A 15,915-nucleotide genomic window follows, 5' to 3' on the forward strand; every position below is an offset into this window, starting at 1 on the left:
CCGGCTCGGCACGGCCGTCACTGCTCCACGTCTCCACGTCTATTTCAACCCGCCTCGGCCTCAACCCGGCGGTCGTGGTCGTCCCACGCCCCACCAAGACCACCATAAAAGTTCCAACTACCATCCGGAGCCGCGCGCGAGACCGCATTAACTCCAGGGCGACTATCAGCTAGGGTTCTCCGCCGGCCTCGCGGGGTGTTGGGTGGGGTGGGGGCTCGCGATGTCGACGCCGGCGGACGGCGCGGCCTACTGGCTGCGGTGGCAGGTGTTGGTGTGCGGCGCGGTCATCGCCGTGCCCACGGCGCTGGCGGCGGCGCTGCTGCCGCGGCTGCGGAGGTCGGCGGCGCCGCTCCGCGCCACGGACCTCTGGCTCCCCTGCTGGCCCCGGCTCCACCCGGGCTGGCTCCTCGGCTACCGCGCCTTCGCGCTCGCCGCCGCCGCCGCGCTCCTCGTCCGCGACATCGTCCCCCACGGTCCCAGGGTCTTCTTCTTCTACACCCAGTACGCACCCTCCTCCTCCTCGTCCTCTTGATCCTCAAGCTTAATTAGTACCGCCAATAATCCAGGGAAACACAGTCCACATCGTTCATACTCCCGTGCCTTTAGCCGCATTTAGTCGCGGCAATTGCTCGGCAGAGTACGTATTCAGTACTCCCGTGCACGGAGGATTCCCGGACAGTGGCAGAGCTTGGAATAAAGCTTAAAAGGGGGCCAGCAAATTAGGCTGTAATTTTAGTGCTGGATCGTCAAAGAGCTTCACGTAGTGCTATTTAATCAACGAAATTACAAGCTTGAGGGTGCGGTAAGGCCAGCTTTGTCATCAGCCCTCCTCCGGGTGTTCCCAACCCGAGAAACCTCGCCTTAAGAATCGCTGAAAATTGACCCCTGTTTCATCATATTCTAAATAGGTGTCATTCTGTGAAGCATGGTACACATCAAGAGGAGTGAATTTGGACTTCTGTAGTTTATATTCTCCCTGCTTTTTTTCATGAACACATACAAGATTTGAGCATAATTGCATTGATAGCAAGATAATACTATGTCACAAGCATACCGAGATTGAACCTGCACCAAAGACACGGTGATCATGGAACGCTGCATTGCTGCGTGCAGGAGGAGCAAGCCTGGCCAGTCAGCCTTTGCCCAAACCTTATCTTTTGTTTCATATTGTGGATACGAGGAATGTGGCTCGACCATTTGCCCTTGAAGACACAAACATTTTGGTGTGACAAAATCCACCATACGGTCACCACATGTTGGCCCCCTCTTGGACACATGTGCATTGTTCGCCACTGAGTGAACTTGCCTTCAGCGTCCGTATATTTGCCCTGCTTTTTTAGAGCTAATAAAGCCTCTTACTTTCGGTCTTGAGCACGGTGCACTCTGCCCCACACAAAACCGTTTGGCCTGTAGTAGAATGTTTTCCATCTTCCGTTAGTGACTCAGAACTTCAGAAGCACCTCCTTTTTAGTTAGTTGCCGTGCTGTTGCTTGTTTCCTAACTGTCCTTTGACTAGTTTTCTTTCCCCAATTGGCTTTGCAGGTGGACCTTTTTATTAGTCACCATATATTTCGCGGTATGTCCTCTGCCTCATGGTGTCTTACCAAGTTGCTACTACCTTGTGAAAAGTTTTACAAGCGATCGTACACAATTATGTCCACCTTTTCCTCTCTGGATGTGCTAATGTATTAATTTCAGTTTTCTTACCACATTTTCACCATTTTTTTGCATTTTACTCTTAGGTTGCAACTGCCATATCAGCTCATGGATGTTGGTCGTACTCAAAGAAAAGCTTGAGAAAAACTGATGAATATGGCGATGTTGAAAATCGTGACCTCTCCACTTCTATTTCTGGTGAGAGGAAAAATGATGAGATAGACAAGATGGCAAGCTATTATGAACAAATAGCAAATGAGAAAAGAGCTGCTTTCTGGGGACGTTGTATGCAAATCATCTACCAGGTTTGAACTCAACTGTCCTTTTGAGATTGTATTAATAGACAGTGTTTTCTCAACGATTCTGCAAATCCAACTGCTACTGGTTGGAAGGACTATGCAGTACCACCATCATAGCGTAATGTCTACGATTCAGCAACTTTTTCGTCAAAATAGTACTGTATGATTTAGCAGATGACCCTAATTAGTAGTGCGTCTTTGCTCAACTATTTTTCTTTGTTTCTGTTTTAGCTTTATATGTTTCCTACTTGCCCTTCCTAAAACATATTCATCCCTACCTTCTGGACTGGCTTATGTTGTTTGTCTAATACTAGTATTTATCTGTCTGCAGGCTAGTGCAGGAGCGACAATGTTGACTGATGTCACATTTTGGGGACTCCTTGTGCCATTCTTTTACCGTGATAAGTTTGGGCTTTCCATGGTATGTGAACATTCCAGATATGTACTATTATTTACTACCCTGCTTGATATGTAAACAGTAACAATCCTCCATGGTCATAATATAACTACTTGGCATGACTCTTAGTTTTATAATCTGTTGGTTATTTTCAATTGTACTCCCTCCGTTCCAAAATAGATGACCCAACTTTGTACTAACTTTGTACTAAAGTTAGTACAAAGTTGGGTCATCTATTTCTGGATAGTACAAATTCTTTAGTAAAATAGTCTGTGTGACTTTGCTCAACATAGATTATGCCCATAAGCAGAGGCCATCTGATTAGTAATAATCAGTCCTGGGCATGCGTAGCTAGCTAAACAGACATGTTTCCGTCTGGATCGACATCCATGTTCTTAGATCTGATTACCATTGTAATCTTGCTTTCTCTTATTTATGTCAGCGTCTAGTCTTGGATACAAGATATGAATTTAAAATTGAATATGCCCACATAGATCATTCACGAATGGATCAGCTTCTAATACGTTTACTTGCACCAAATTCAGTGCTTTCAAGACATTGACTGTCTGTTGTTATATTATCCTTAACCTTTCAAATTTCTTTCAGGTCACTGATGGCATGCACTCTGTTAATGCTGTTCTCCTACTCATAGACACACTTCTCAACAATATGGTAAGATCGCATGTAAAAATCGCATTGCTCTGTGTTTTGTGTTCATTTATTTACTTCTTCAGCTGGACCTTTGTGCTTTTCAGCCTTTTCCCTGGTACCGGATCGCTTTCTTCGTATTTTGGAGTTGCTCCTATGTGACCTTCCAGTGGGTCATTCATGCTTCCGGAGCTTTATCCTGGTAGGTTCCTCCTGTCCTCCCAATTTGCTTAACACGGTTGAATTTGATGCAGTGCCTCCAATTCAGCATTTTCTGAGTCAAATTCATGTTTGCATTAAGTTAAACATGTGTACTCTAAGGAAAGATACAAAAATATCAGAGCCTCTTTATTACTTCCTCCGTGCGGAATTAGTTGACGCCCAAACGGATGTATCTAGCACTGAAATGGGAGTATGTCTTAAACAACATTGACATTGTCCGACAGCAATTTTTGCTGTAAATTCTTGAATAGAAACTGAAAGCATAATGAAAATTGTACTCCCTCTGTAAACTAATATAAGAGCGTTTAGATCACTATTTTAGTGATCTAAACGCTCTTATATTAGTTTACGGAGGAAGTATCAATAGAATGCTCTACTGCATGACACTATGCTCTTCCATTCCATGGCCATGTGACATAGTTTATCTAAGAAATCCAGGCTGTGCCTGACTGTTCTGAATTGTAAAATGGTCTCTGCCCATTTGCATGTGACGCAGTTTATCCAAAACATCTGGACATGTGTTGGACATATATAATTAGCCACCTTCTGATCACCTTCTGCCCAAATTTAGATCTTCTCTACTTACCAACATTGTGTATTCTAGAATACATCTAGCGCTATCTACCTGATTCTTATTCTTTTGGATGCTGATATGTACATTAGCTCAGTTACTTCAGTATGTATGCTTTTAAAATTACGGCAAATGTGTTCTCTTACACTTCAGGTTTCATCTAGTTCTACTGCTACGTTTTGTCATTTGTTGATGTAATTATGTTACCATCTTCTTCAGGTGGCCTTACCCGTTTCTCGACCTTGCATCGCCCGGGGCTCCGCTATGGTATGTGCTTTCTATCACCTCGGTTCAGACCTTGTTATATCCATCGACCACGCCATCCTCACAGCAACTCTAATCTGGCACAGGTACCTCGCCATGGCCGTCGCTCACGTCCCGTGCTTCTCTGCGTATTGGCTGGTTGTCAAGGCGAAGCGCACTTACTTCCCAAGGATGTTCCCACAGGCTTACGTGAGGACAAGTTAGAGCCTCTATCTAGTCATGGACATACTCCTAGTAGGGTGTATGTGTAGCGTGTATGTGTAGCTATAGATAGCCATTATTTCTGCACTTGATAGCTCCAAGTGCGTTCTTGTATAGTCCTGTAGATCAACAGTCCCTTCTAAATGTGGCCGGATTCTGAGGCACATCGGGATTAATACTTTGATCAGTGAAATGAAATACAGAGAGGAGATTGTTAACGCGGCCTCCTATATATACACCTTGGTTGTCATACAGGCTGTTAGAGATGAAATGAAGTCAAAACTTAACTTCCATGAAAGGAATTAATATGTTGTGGATTGATGAATGGCCTAGAAGATGCTGCCCAGGATTCAGATATCATATCTTGTGCAAGAACAAAATCAGTTGTTGGGATTTTTTCACCCATTTGACACTGAACCCAATAGGGCTTGTGCAGGATCAAACCTGTTTTAATCAGCAGTGTAACAATCTGGCAATTCCTTGCCGTGCTAAGTTACATTGTTGATATGGTCGTATGCTAAGCTAATATACACATTGGGAGTACCAAGTTCCTCATCAGTAACTATTGTGAAAACTTGGTTATGCACAGTTGCTAGATTTCAATCACCGAGCAATTCAGCACCATCAATCACCTGGGATCACTTCGATCGTCGGCAACACGTTTGCCCCTCAAAAATCTTTGCTTCTCGCCGCCCGTCGTCGCCCTGCCGGAAGACGAGGCCATCCTCTTCATGAAATCGGCGAATGCGTCGGCGTAATTCGGCCCGGTTTGCAGCCTCACCAGGTTGGTCCTGTACGGTATCAGTATGGTCTTGAGCCCTGCACGCATCATCAGAGAAGAAAGAAATGTCAATCTTCCATTTGTACTATAAGCAATGTGCACGAAGAATGAATGAATTGAGCGGCGGCGGGCGAATCAGACCGAAGATGCACATGGAGCGGTAGATGGCGGCGGCGGCGACGCCGTCGAGCGCGGGCGTCTTGCGGCTGCCCTCGAGGCAGCTGAGGAAGGCGAGGTCGGCGCGGAGGAGCTGCGCCTGGTCATGGGTGTCGTAGGCCATGTCGTGGCAGTAGCAGCAGAAGTCGAGGTGGTCGGCGGGGCGGCGGTCCCAGAGCACGGAGCCGGCCTCCTTGCCGCTGGACCAGTTGGGCCCGCAGTAGTGGCCGTAGCGCGGGAAGAGCTTGGAGAGCCAGGCCCGCGTGCCGCCGTGCCAGGGCAGCCGCGCCACGTAGGGCCGGAACAGCGGCACCGCGCACCCCGCCATCTGCAGCTCCGCCAGGGCGTCCCTCTCCGCCGCCCTCCGCGCTGCCGACGCCACGGCGGGGCCCGGGGCCGCGCCCGGCCGCTCCCCGGCGCGGCGCGGGACGAGGGAGGAGAGGAAGGCGACGAGCGGGTGGGCGGCGGCCGGGTCCGCGGGCGGAGGAGCCGATGGCGCCGCGGGGGTCGGGGGCGGGACGGGGCGGAGGAGGAGCGCGGCCGGGTTGATGCGGAGGCGGGGCTTGGGCGGGGGCTGCGCGGAGGAGGAGGAGGAGGAGGGGGAGGAGGCGACCTCCATTGCCGCGGCGGGCGCCGTCGTCGCCGGTGGCTGCTCGGTATTAGGTCGGTTGGGGCGGGGACGGTGGTGGCGTTGGCGTGTGGCTGTGCGGGTCTGTTAAGTTTCGGGGCGGGGTGGGGCCCGGTTTCGGGGGGATTGGGAGGTTATTTTGAGGTGGTGGGGGATTGGGCGGGTCGGGTGGTCTGCCCGGTTTCGGGGGCGGGATAAAACGGAGGATCTGGAGGCGCGATGCCGTCGTGCGTGCGGTGTCCGGTCTCGCGGCGGCACGTGAGCGCGCGGGGCCGACGCGTGGCGCCGTGACTCGTCTCGCCTCTGTGGACTCTCCTCTGGAGTGGCGGCGAGGCTTCGTGAGACGGTGTGCACGAGGGAATGGTGGATGCTGCGGCGTCGGCGCGCGGGAATGAGATCAACTTGCTTGCGTATAGTAGCAAGTCAATACGTAACATGATCTCCCTGCAAAAAAAAAAAGTCAACATGTAACATGGCCGTCGGATTACAAGTGGACAGCCTAGATCAGGGGCTGGCTATACGTATTGACCGGCAAGGCCAATTGAGTAATTGACTGCCCATCAGGTTTAGGATATGTTTGGTTGGGCTAATACAATACTTCCTCCGTCTCAAAATAAATGTCTCTTAATCTTAGTACAACTTTATATATAATCTTAATACATTTTATTATATATATAGTTGTACTAAGGTTGAGACACTTGTTTGGGGACGGAGGGAGTAGAATGTAATGGGTTGGGTTCCATATGAGAGGTAATCTTACTGTTTCAATAGAAAATAGAAGATGCGAGATTAACCAAATTCACCCAATTTCATTTCATTATATTTCTTTATACTCCAAACAAACGCATTGGAGAGCGAGAAAAGCACAGAAGTGTTGATAGGCAAATTGTCACCTTTGTCCCTCTGCACGAGACCGAATGATTGGCAACCCATCATTTTTTCAAATGTCGGTTCGCTTTGAGGGTGTGGAGAATGCCGACTTGGTGTTGATTTGAAGGCTTTGGATCTGTCTCCTAGCTGGACGAGAGAAGCGTAAGATATGGCAGGCTACAACACTACAAATCCAAAGACCATGGCTTCCCTCACCCGGACAAATTAAAATGGGCGGAACGGAATGTCTGTGTCTTCAAAAAAAGGCCACACCACCTCATCACATTTCAGAGGTTGTCACGTACTCCCTCCGTCTCAAAATAAGTGTCTCGGCTTTAATATAATTTTATACTAAAGTTAGTATAAAGCTAAGATACTTATTTTAGGTGAGAGAGTAGAAGGCTAAGATTTGGCGTAGGAAGGACTAGGCATTTGAGAAATATTTCCGAACATGTCATACTCGTCTTTTTCAAGCAAACACTCTATAACCTCTATTCTCTTGATTAATTAATGAGGTAAATCTAACGTTTCCAAAAAAAAAATTGAACAAAACGGCCCATTTGGTCGATAGAGTTCCATTTCATTTGGTTCCTCGGTTAAACACATCACTAAAGGATGACAGCAGATCAAGCTCAGAGGCTACGAGTTGAGGAGTGGATATGGGGCAGGAGAAAGACAGAGGGCACCATGTGGAGGATAGACATGAAACGCCGGTCAATAGCAGGGCCTTTAAAGTTTGACAGCAATAGATTGCATATGATCTGTATACTGAGTAAAGACATAAAGAGGTATGCACATTGTTGAGACGATCATGAGCAAGGGGTCAACAAGATGTTATATTGTACAACAAAGAATATATTTTGGATTCAATAAGGGCGGTCGGTTAATTTCCTATGGCATCGGACTGCACCAGGCTCATCTGAGAATTCTGACCAAAAATTGCCCACCAGCGTGGCTTCTAAATATAGTCAATATATGTGTAAATGGAGGCCATTACACTTCAAAACCCTGGAACAAACAATGAGCTCAGCTCATTTGTTCGACTCGATGAACTCCCGGTATTCCTTCTTCATCTTCACACCAGAGAAAGTCCTGCATTTCCAAGATTAAGATATATCAGAAGGGTGACACCATATAAAGTAGGCAAGACGGGAGTTCTGCAACTGCCCAAGAGAAGCTCGACATATTTGGGAGAAATTCCGGGTGCATGGTAGAAGCTTTGTTAACCCGGAACAACGCAGCCCATATGTTACGATTAAGAGGTACTTGCAAAGAGAGCATACTTATCCTGCCAACTGTCCTATTTAACATCGTCGAAATGGCATTCATGAAAGATGCATATAAGTGTTGACCACTGATCTATCTCTATGTGTACGTACAACATGCCGGCTATTCATGTGTTTTGGCCTCATTTACAGGATGGTGACACCTCAACTTAAGCCCGTGGTTGGATGCAAAAAATTGTTAACTCTGGGATATGTAATTCCAGCAGAACCCGTCCATTGAAAATGAAGTGAGCATTGTGGTCACTGCTTAATTTGGCTTATTACTACCAAAAGGATAAGTACAAAAGTGGAATTATGTAGAAGTATAAAAATGGTCGCCGTCATAGAGCAAGAAGGTTCACTAAGAACAATAAAATACTTGTATATCAGGTAACCCAATGTTTAGGTAAGTCGTGGTTTAGGTTGCGGCCGTAGTTTAGTAGAAAAACTAGCAAGACCAATCTAAGAAGCAAACCTGATCATTTCTTTGTTTTTAAAGAACTGAACACACGGTGTTCCCATTATGCCTGCAGCTTCTGCTATTTCAGGGTCCTCCTCGATGTCAATTTCAACAAAATGAACGTATTCGTCATATTCATCTATAACCTGTAAGAAATATCATTTTCATAAGGATGATGTATCATTATTAGCAAGCAATAAAACAAACAACAAAAATAAAATATAATTGCACAAGAACTTTTTTTTGGGAGCTGTATCAAATTGAAGACTTATGTACTCCCTCCGTTCACAAATATAAGATGTTCTAACTTTTTTCTGAATCGGATGTATACAGACACGTTTTAGTGTGTTTGTTCAGTCATTTCAGTCCGTATGTAGTCCATATTGAAATATCCAAAACATCTTATATTTGTGAGCGGAGGGAGTACCATATATCAGCAAGGGTGTCGCAGTTGCAGTGCTGCACCCAATGGTAAATGAGCAACTATCAGATTTAACTCTTACCACCGAAGTGGTAAATTCATAGTTCTTACAAGGCTACTGCTGTAATGACGCGTGTATCACCAAGCATAGAGAAGGGTGCTATCTTGAATAGGGGATTCTCATGAAATTAAAAATAGACAAGGTGATCAAATCACATCCATGCATTGTCACATTGCTGCCATAGAGCAGTCCATCAGCTATCAGGTGGTGTGGTTCAGACCACCTAATGCATTTCAAATGGTAACAACTGTACCCAGTGTCTTAGACATATACCTAGGACCCTAACAAAAATATACCATTGTTTAGCAGTGTGTGTTGAAAACAAGATAAAATTTATAATTAATCGATGCATGTGTGGAGGGTCACTTTTAATTGAGTGGGTGATATTTATGACTGGAATGCATACTGGCAACTCCAACTGATGCAGTTCTTATCGACTTCCAACTTCATATATGCCACAATGCAACGCAGACAGCATGAGCATATGCCGACCCAATTCATTTGGTGTGTTTCAATCCTATATTGTTCTTTGTTGGATCGAGTTTATCTTCAATAAGGATTTTATTTCTAGAACAGACAATTGAGCTTCAGCATGCTCTAGCAGATCCAAATGTAAACTATCAGGCTACTCGCTGGGCTTGTTGCTATGGATGCTAAGTCGTCAAAGGAAACCAGCATAAAATAAATTTATTTCTAGAATTAAGGTAGATGCGAAGAAGATGTTAAGATACATTTTGTTTAACTAGATTTAAGGTGGCTGACAAGTAAATTTTATTTAAGTAGATGTTAAGATGTTCAAAGTTCAATTACAAAAATTTATGAACTAACCTTGTTCAAAATCGGTTTTAAGGTTCTGCAGGGACCACATGTTGGAGAAGTATATAGAACCAAGATGAGCCTTGGACTTCCATGGTATAACTTGCGGAGTGCATACTGCAAAGGTAGCAAAGCTCAGGATCAAATTTGACATGAACACTTGCGTTTATATGAGGCACACTACGCATATATATGTTTGGCACCTGTCCCTTGTGCTTTGTGTGAGTAATGTCGAAGCCCATCTCAACATCTTTGCCTTCAATCTCCTTCTTTTTTTCTTCACGAACAGGCTGAAATTTAATCAAGTAGAACAAAGAGTTGTAACATAAGCTTGATTGGTTGTTACAGAAGATAAGCCCCAAAACATATGATGGTGCATTAAGTATGCATACACTAATGATCTCTAGTAGCTCAGGTTTTATCCACTCACAGTTTCACATCGCTACAGCTTATGATAATGGAAGTCTAAACTCCAAATTTTATGCACGAAAGAATAATCGAATGTGGCTGCATAGCATGCTAATATATGGAAACTAGGAAGCTTAATTAGAATGGATAAAATTTAAAACAAATCACTGCTACACCCATGATATTGGAGAGCAGTGATATTCATAGGGTAAGAGACAGCTTTCATTAAGACAATGACGACCAAGCAGAATGAAGCTGGCAAATGCACATGCATCAATTGCGTTAAACAAATACTCCCTCCGTACCAACTGACAAAGGGAGTACATTTTGCATGAAAAATAATACCTGGTGAAATTCAACAAGAAGATCATTGGAGACTAAGTATCTTTCAACTGACAAAGCAGCTATACATCCAGATCCAGCTGCAGTAACGGCTTGCCTCCATTCATGATCCTGCAGGTGAAGATGTGTGAAATCCAAAAATGTTCGTGATAATGGGCTGAAATAATAAACAGAATATCTATATTTCATGGATAGGTATCTAATGATGAGTGGGTAAAAGTCTTATGTCCTAGAAAACAAATATATTGCCTTTCACTGTGGAATTTTCCAAACAGTAGAGGCAGGGTCATCAAAACATGATGTGCTAGCATGCTACAACAAGTAACATGGTGAGGTGATAGCACACATGAACTGCAGCAGGATTAAGTCATCGTTTCTTCAAGCGGCACACTTTACAATCATGTAGAAGTTTCAGACATTGAATGAAGGATGGACTTACCTGCACATCACCAGCAGCAAATACGCCATCAACTGAAGTTTTTGCTGTGCCTTCGTCAACCAAAATATATCCAGAACTATCAAGTTCAATTTGACCTTGTAGCAGCTGACTGTTTGGAGTATGTCCTATCCCATAAAATAGACCTTTCACTTCAAGAACTTTTTCCTCTCCCGTATCGATTCTCCTCAACTGAATACCAGACATCTGTCCTTTGGTATTGCCGACAACATCCACAGCTTCTGTATTGAAATGTACTGTTATGTTGGGGTTGTTGAGTACTCTGAAACATTCGCCATAATCAACCTGTTAACCAAACATCCAGGCAATTGAAATTTTACTTCATTAATATATCATGCAACTGAAGAGAAGCTAGCATCCTTTAAAGAACTTAACAATTTCATCTACAGACAAGTTCCAAAAAAATTTACAGCCCTCGAGTTCTATGGACCTCTGGAAATATTGTGATTTCGAGTGTCTAAACTGGTAACAACCAATACGAACCAAGTTGCGGTTAGGCCTAGTTTGCATCAAGCACAAATTGTAGTATTTAACGAAGAACAGTTGTGCCGATGTAACCAACGTTTTAAAGTGGTAGCTCAGCATATTACCATGCAATTAAATGCCGTCATCGAATGGTGAATGAGTTGACGATATTTACAGTAGATGAAAGGTGGAAAAATAATCATACATTCCTTTTACAGTTGTTTAAGCCATCAAGTATCAACTGATGTTAACACTGAAAATAAGTGAAATCTTGATAATCCATGGACGAAAGATTTACATGAACAGCTAATACTATTTTGATATTTATCACAGTAAAGGATATAGTTTTATAGGGAAAAGACTTGAAGAATGCCTTACCGGTCCTGCATAGCTTTGGATGCTCGTAGTTGGTCCCTTCGAACAAGTAAATGAACATGGCACGCATATTTTGTCAAATATATCGCTTCCTCGGTAGCTGTATCACCTCCTCCAACGACCGCAAGAACTTGACCCTTGTACAGAGGTGATGCTCCATCACATATTGCACATGCGCTGATACCTCTACTCCAAAATTCTTCTTCACGAGGTAATCTAAGTCGCTTTGCAGTAGCTCCAGTTGCAATGATTACACTATGGGATTTTACCTATATATGTGCCACTAAGATTAGTGCAGCAAAAAATATTTGCAGAATAATTCACGTGCACTATAAATTAAAACAGGTGGTTTGCCATCAACATACATATACAAAGAAAAATTGCAGCACAACTAAGAGTAAAGTCATAAACGTAGAGCAAAAGAGTAGACAAAGACCTAAATAAGTAAAGCGCATAGAATTCTGCACTGGTTCAGAGCTCGCATTATCTTTTCTACACTTTTCACTAGCTCTGCTTTGTTACTTATCTATTTAAAACGGATCCTGGTTTTGACTAATATCACAGTAATAGTAACCATTGAATTGAATGTTCACAAAATTTACATGCAACACTAGCTTGCTTTTACGAGAGGCGAGTTCAGAGTCCAAAATAAGTTATGGCGCACCAAGAGGAAGAACGTGAAGTGCTTACCTCTCGGTCACTGCTACGGATAACAAACGGCCTATTCTTCACATCTATAAACTCAACATCTTCTTGGTGAAGCTCCGCACCCCACCGCTCCGCCTGCTTGCGCATTCTGGCATAAATCACGACCCCAGGATGATATAAGTATCGCAAACACAACGTTTACCTATTCAATACAGATGGTGGGCACTCTTACTTGTCCATGAGGTCAGGCCCGGTGATGCCGTCGGGGAACCCAGGGAAATTCTCCACCTCGGTGGTGGTCATCAGCTGGCCTCCGGGAACACCGCCCACCTGGTAGCCTTCGAACACGACGGGCTTCAGGTTCGCCCGGGCGGCGTAGATGGCCGCGGTGTACCCTGCGGGGCCGGAGCCGATGATCACCAGGTTCTCCACTCCCCTGCCAGGATCTGCAACCACGAGAAAACAATCACCCACTGTTCCACTTCACCACAGGGCGTCTTCAGCTCCACATACAGCATCGGATAACAGCAAAGAACTGACAGTACGCAGGTCTACAGACTACAGAGTCAGGGCAGCCCCCAATCTAAAATCTGGACAGACGGAAGGGAACAGGGGACCGAGAGCGGTGCACCTGAGGGGGGAGGGGAGGCGGGGGCCTCCTCGTCGACCGCGTCGGCGGCGGGGGCGGCGGCGGCGCGCAGGGCCTTGGACTTGGAGGCGGAGGCGGGGAGGGGGCGGCAGGAGGAGGGGGTGGCCCTGCCTCGGCTGTGGGAGGAGGACGGCGGGGCGGAGGAGAGGGCGGCGGCCACGGCGAGGCGCGTGACCGCCATCGCGCGCGGGGGGAGGGGGAGGGGGAGGCGGGAAGGGGGGGAGGGAGGGAGCGAGGTGGCTGCCTCTGCGTCGGTGGGTGGTGGGTGGTGTTGGCGGAGTGGACGGGCCGGGACGGGAAGGGAATCAAGCGGAGGGTGTGGAGCGCAGGGGAGCGGATGGATGGGTGGATTGGATAGGGGGGAGGGAGGGAGGCCGCGGGAGCCAGACGTGCCGCGGCTGCGCCTGGTGGCTGGCTGCGGCTGGTGCCGGAGAGCGGAGACTGAAGCGGACGACGCTCTGGTTGGCTGTCTTCACCTTGGTTCTGCCCCACACCTCGCCGCTGTCCTTTTCGGCGTTGAGCTTTCGCGAACCTGGCGCTGTTCCAGGCTTCAGCCCATTTGTCCAGCCAGAATGTTGGAGCTGCCAAGTTTTCTTCTTCTTAGTGGTTGGTAGCTGCCAAAGCATTGAAGAGTTCAAGTTTGTTTTCTTAAACCAAACTTCTCTACACCTACAAAATGTATACAGTCTCCTCCCATTCATAGGACAATAATATAATAGGAATAGAACAAGTGAGATGACATGTACTCTGTCTGCTTCTTGTTAATCCGTGTATAAAATTTGTTTCAAGTCAAACTACGCAGAAATCAACAAAATTTATATTAAAAGTATATCAGCAACTACATTATTAAAGTTATATAGTATGAAAATTGATTTCATGATATTTATTTCCTTTTGTGAATGTTGATTTTTTTATATAAAGTTGGTCAAGTTTATACCCAAGTGATAAGTGCTACACGTGTGGCATGAAGTAAATCGCCCTCACGTTTTTACAACTAAAAGTGCCATCCGAAAAAAACCCAGAAAAAACTAAAACTTGTCATCAAACAGAAAGTTGTGATGCTTCACAACTAAAATGGCAATCCTCGGGTAACTAAAGTTGCCATAAAAAAAGTTAGGGCGAAATTGCTTCGTGACATACGTATGGCACTTATCAGGGTCCAATTTATAAAGTTTGATCTCACAAAAATTGTATATGCAGACTAAAAAACGGAGGGAGTAACTTAAATCCTATCTATATCTTCTTCTCTATTAGTAAAGAATGGCTATTTCAAAGAAATAGTAAAAAACGGCGCCATTTCTTCGATTTTTTTGGTCCGTTCATATGTAGGTGGTAAAAATTCGTTTCATTTTATATAGATGAAAAAAATGCTTTGTATGTTGTCGCTCGGCTGGGCCTCCATCTGACACGAGCTCCTTGAACTTGGATGCAAAAAGATAAAATTCTTTACCAATTAATAATCCCACATCACTCCTTTACACTAAATTCCACCAATTTATATATGCCTAAGAGTAACAAGAATTAAAAAGTTGAGCCATCAACAAACAGAGGATGCGGTGTGGGTTCCGTTTACTTGAGCGAAACGAAAAAAATTAAATTCGTCTAGGTGGCTAGGGAAAATGAAGAATTTAAATTTACCGACGGCTAACAAGTTTGTGCCAATAAGAGATTTCATGAAAATCCATGGTGGTCAGGGCCATTTCACCCTAGCAAAACACAATGGTTGTCCTGCGGCTTCCTTGCATTTAATAAATCCTTTCAGAGTCCAAAGAGAAAGACACATTTATCTTTAGAATTATTTCTCCTAAAGTCTTAATCCGATTTTTGATTTTTTTTTTGACGAGAGAAACAAGTCTATCTTGGTGTGCGCCTACCTGTCAGCTGCCAAATTTGTCTTTCAAATTAACTCTTACGAAATCTAAGGATTGGACTATTAATTCAATTTGTGTTTTTACGAGATAAATAAGTCTACATCTTGGAGTCCGCCTACCTGCCATCGTCGGGCATATTACGCGCTGATGAATGTTTTGATGGACACACTAATTTTCTTTCTCGTTGCAACACACGAGCATATATGCTAGTGATAGAGATAAAGAAAAGAGATGTCATTTGGTTTCTCATTGGATATGTTTTTTTCATTGAGTCTAAGCTAATGCTCCTTTTCCTCTGAAATATGGAGGATAGGAATTAATCATGTATGAGAATATAATTCTATACATGCAAATCAAAGTGCTCTAAAACAATTTTTCCTACAGAAATCATGTAGTGTAGAATTCCTACAAAATTCCTGTAAACTAAAGAAGGCATAAAATATGATAGTATTTTACATCATTAAATATATATAATATGCACACACATTTATGATGAATCTTACAATTAATCGAGGTTGTAGATACATTTCTCTGTAAACTTGATCAAATTTAATGAAAGTTGACTTAGGAAAAGGCAAGATTCCATGTCATTGTACCAACGTTTATTTGATTGCACCGGATTTTGTCAATCGGTTTGAGTGGATGAAAAAAATCTTACGAAATATAGTACATAAGTTCTTAAGAAAAATACTACAAAATTTAAGCTACTTAGTGTACATAAGTTCTTAAGAAATATAGTCCGGAAATACTTGTCAGAGAAATGGATAGTGGTTATTGTAAGCTCTATGATAGCACCGGTTTTGCTTACTGTATATATGTATACATATAGGCATACACTTTGAAGTCTATGAACATAGTTGTGGTTATCTTAGCTTTAATTTTTCACTAATATTCTTGTTTTGAAACTTATACTTAGATTATTATTATTATTATTATTACCGCTATAGGTATACCTATGCTTGCCCTACATACAAGCACATAGAG

At 44.1% G+C, this 15,915-nt stretch overlaps 3 protein-coding genes across 3 annotated transcripts; 1 reads left to right on the top strand and 2 right to left on the bottom strand.

The window, feature by feature from the left end:
• The first annotated feature begins 75 nt into the window (after positions 1 to 75).
• LOC109742570 (uncharacterized) lies at positions 76 to 4,476 on the top strand. Its single transcript, XM_020301667.4, has 8 exons — positions 76 to 501; positions 1,543 to 1,576; positions 1,743 to 1,961; positions 2,287 to 2,376; positions 2,959 to 3,024; positions 3,108 to 3,202; positions 4,013 to 4,060; positions 4,144 to 4,476. The coding sequence occupies exons 1-8, from the start codon at positions 221 to 223 to the stop codon at positions 4,259 to 4,261; spliced, it is 951 nt and encodes a 316-aa protein (XP_020157256.1). The 5' UTR covers positions 76 to 220; the 3' UTR covers positions 4,262 to 4,476.
• A 131-nt stretch (positions 4,477 to 4,607) lies between these two features.
• LOC109742569 (uncharacterized) lies at positions 4,608 to 5,931 on the bottom strand. Its single transcript, XM_020301666.4, has 2 exons — positions 5,181 to 5,931; positions 4,608 to 5,077 (listed from the first exon to the last, which is right to left on the bottom strand). The coding sequence occupies exons 1-2, from the start codon at positions 5,812 to 5,814 to the stop codon at positions 4,887 to 4,889; spliced, it is 825 nt and encodes a 274-aa protein (XP_020157255.1). The 5' UTR covers positions 5,815 to 5,931; the 3' UTR covers positions 4,608 to 4,886.
• Positions 5,932 to 7,507: 1,576 nt separating this feature from the next.
• LOC109742571 (thioredoxin reductase NTRC) lies at positions 7,508 to 13,510 on the bottom strand. Its single transcript, XM_020301668.4, has 10 exons — positions 13,043 to 13,510; positions 12,644 to 12,857; positions 12,454 to 12,559; positions 11,767 to 12,032; positions 10,906 to 11,185; positions 10,470 to 10,577; positions 9,920 to 10,006; positions 9,729 to 9,833; positions 8,434 to 8,564; positions 7,508 to 7,785 (listed from the first exon to the last, which is right to left on the bottom strand). Exons 1-10 carry the CDS (start codon positions 13,239 to 13,241, stop codon positions 7,725 to 7,727), a joined length of 1,557 nt encoding a protein of 518 aa, XP_020157257.1. The 5' UTR covers positions 13,242 to 13,510; the 3' UTR covers positions 7,508 to 7,724.
• Between the last annotated feature and the right edge of the window lie 2,405 nt (positions 13,511 to 15,915).

The sequence above is a fragment of the Aegilops tauschii genome, chromosome 2 (assembly GCF_002575655.3).
Source record: "Aegilops tauschii subsp. strangulata cultivar AL8/78 chromosome 2, Aet v6.0, whole genome shotgun sequence".
Taxonomy (NCBI): domain Eukaryota; kingdom Viridiplantae; phylum Streptophyta; class Magnoliopsida; order Poales; family Poaceae; genus Aegilops; species Aegilops tauschii.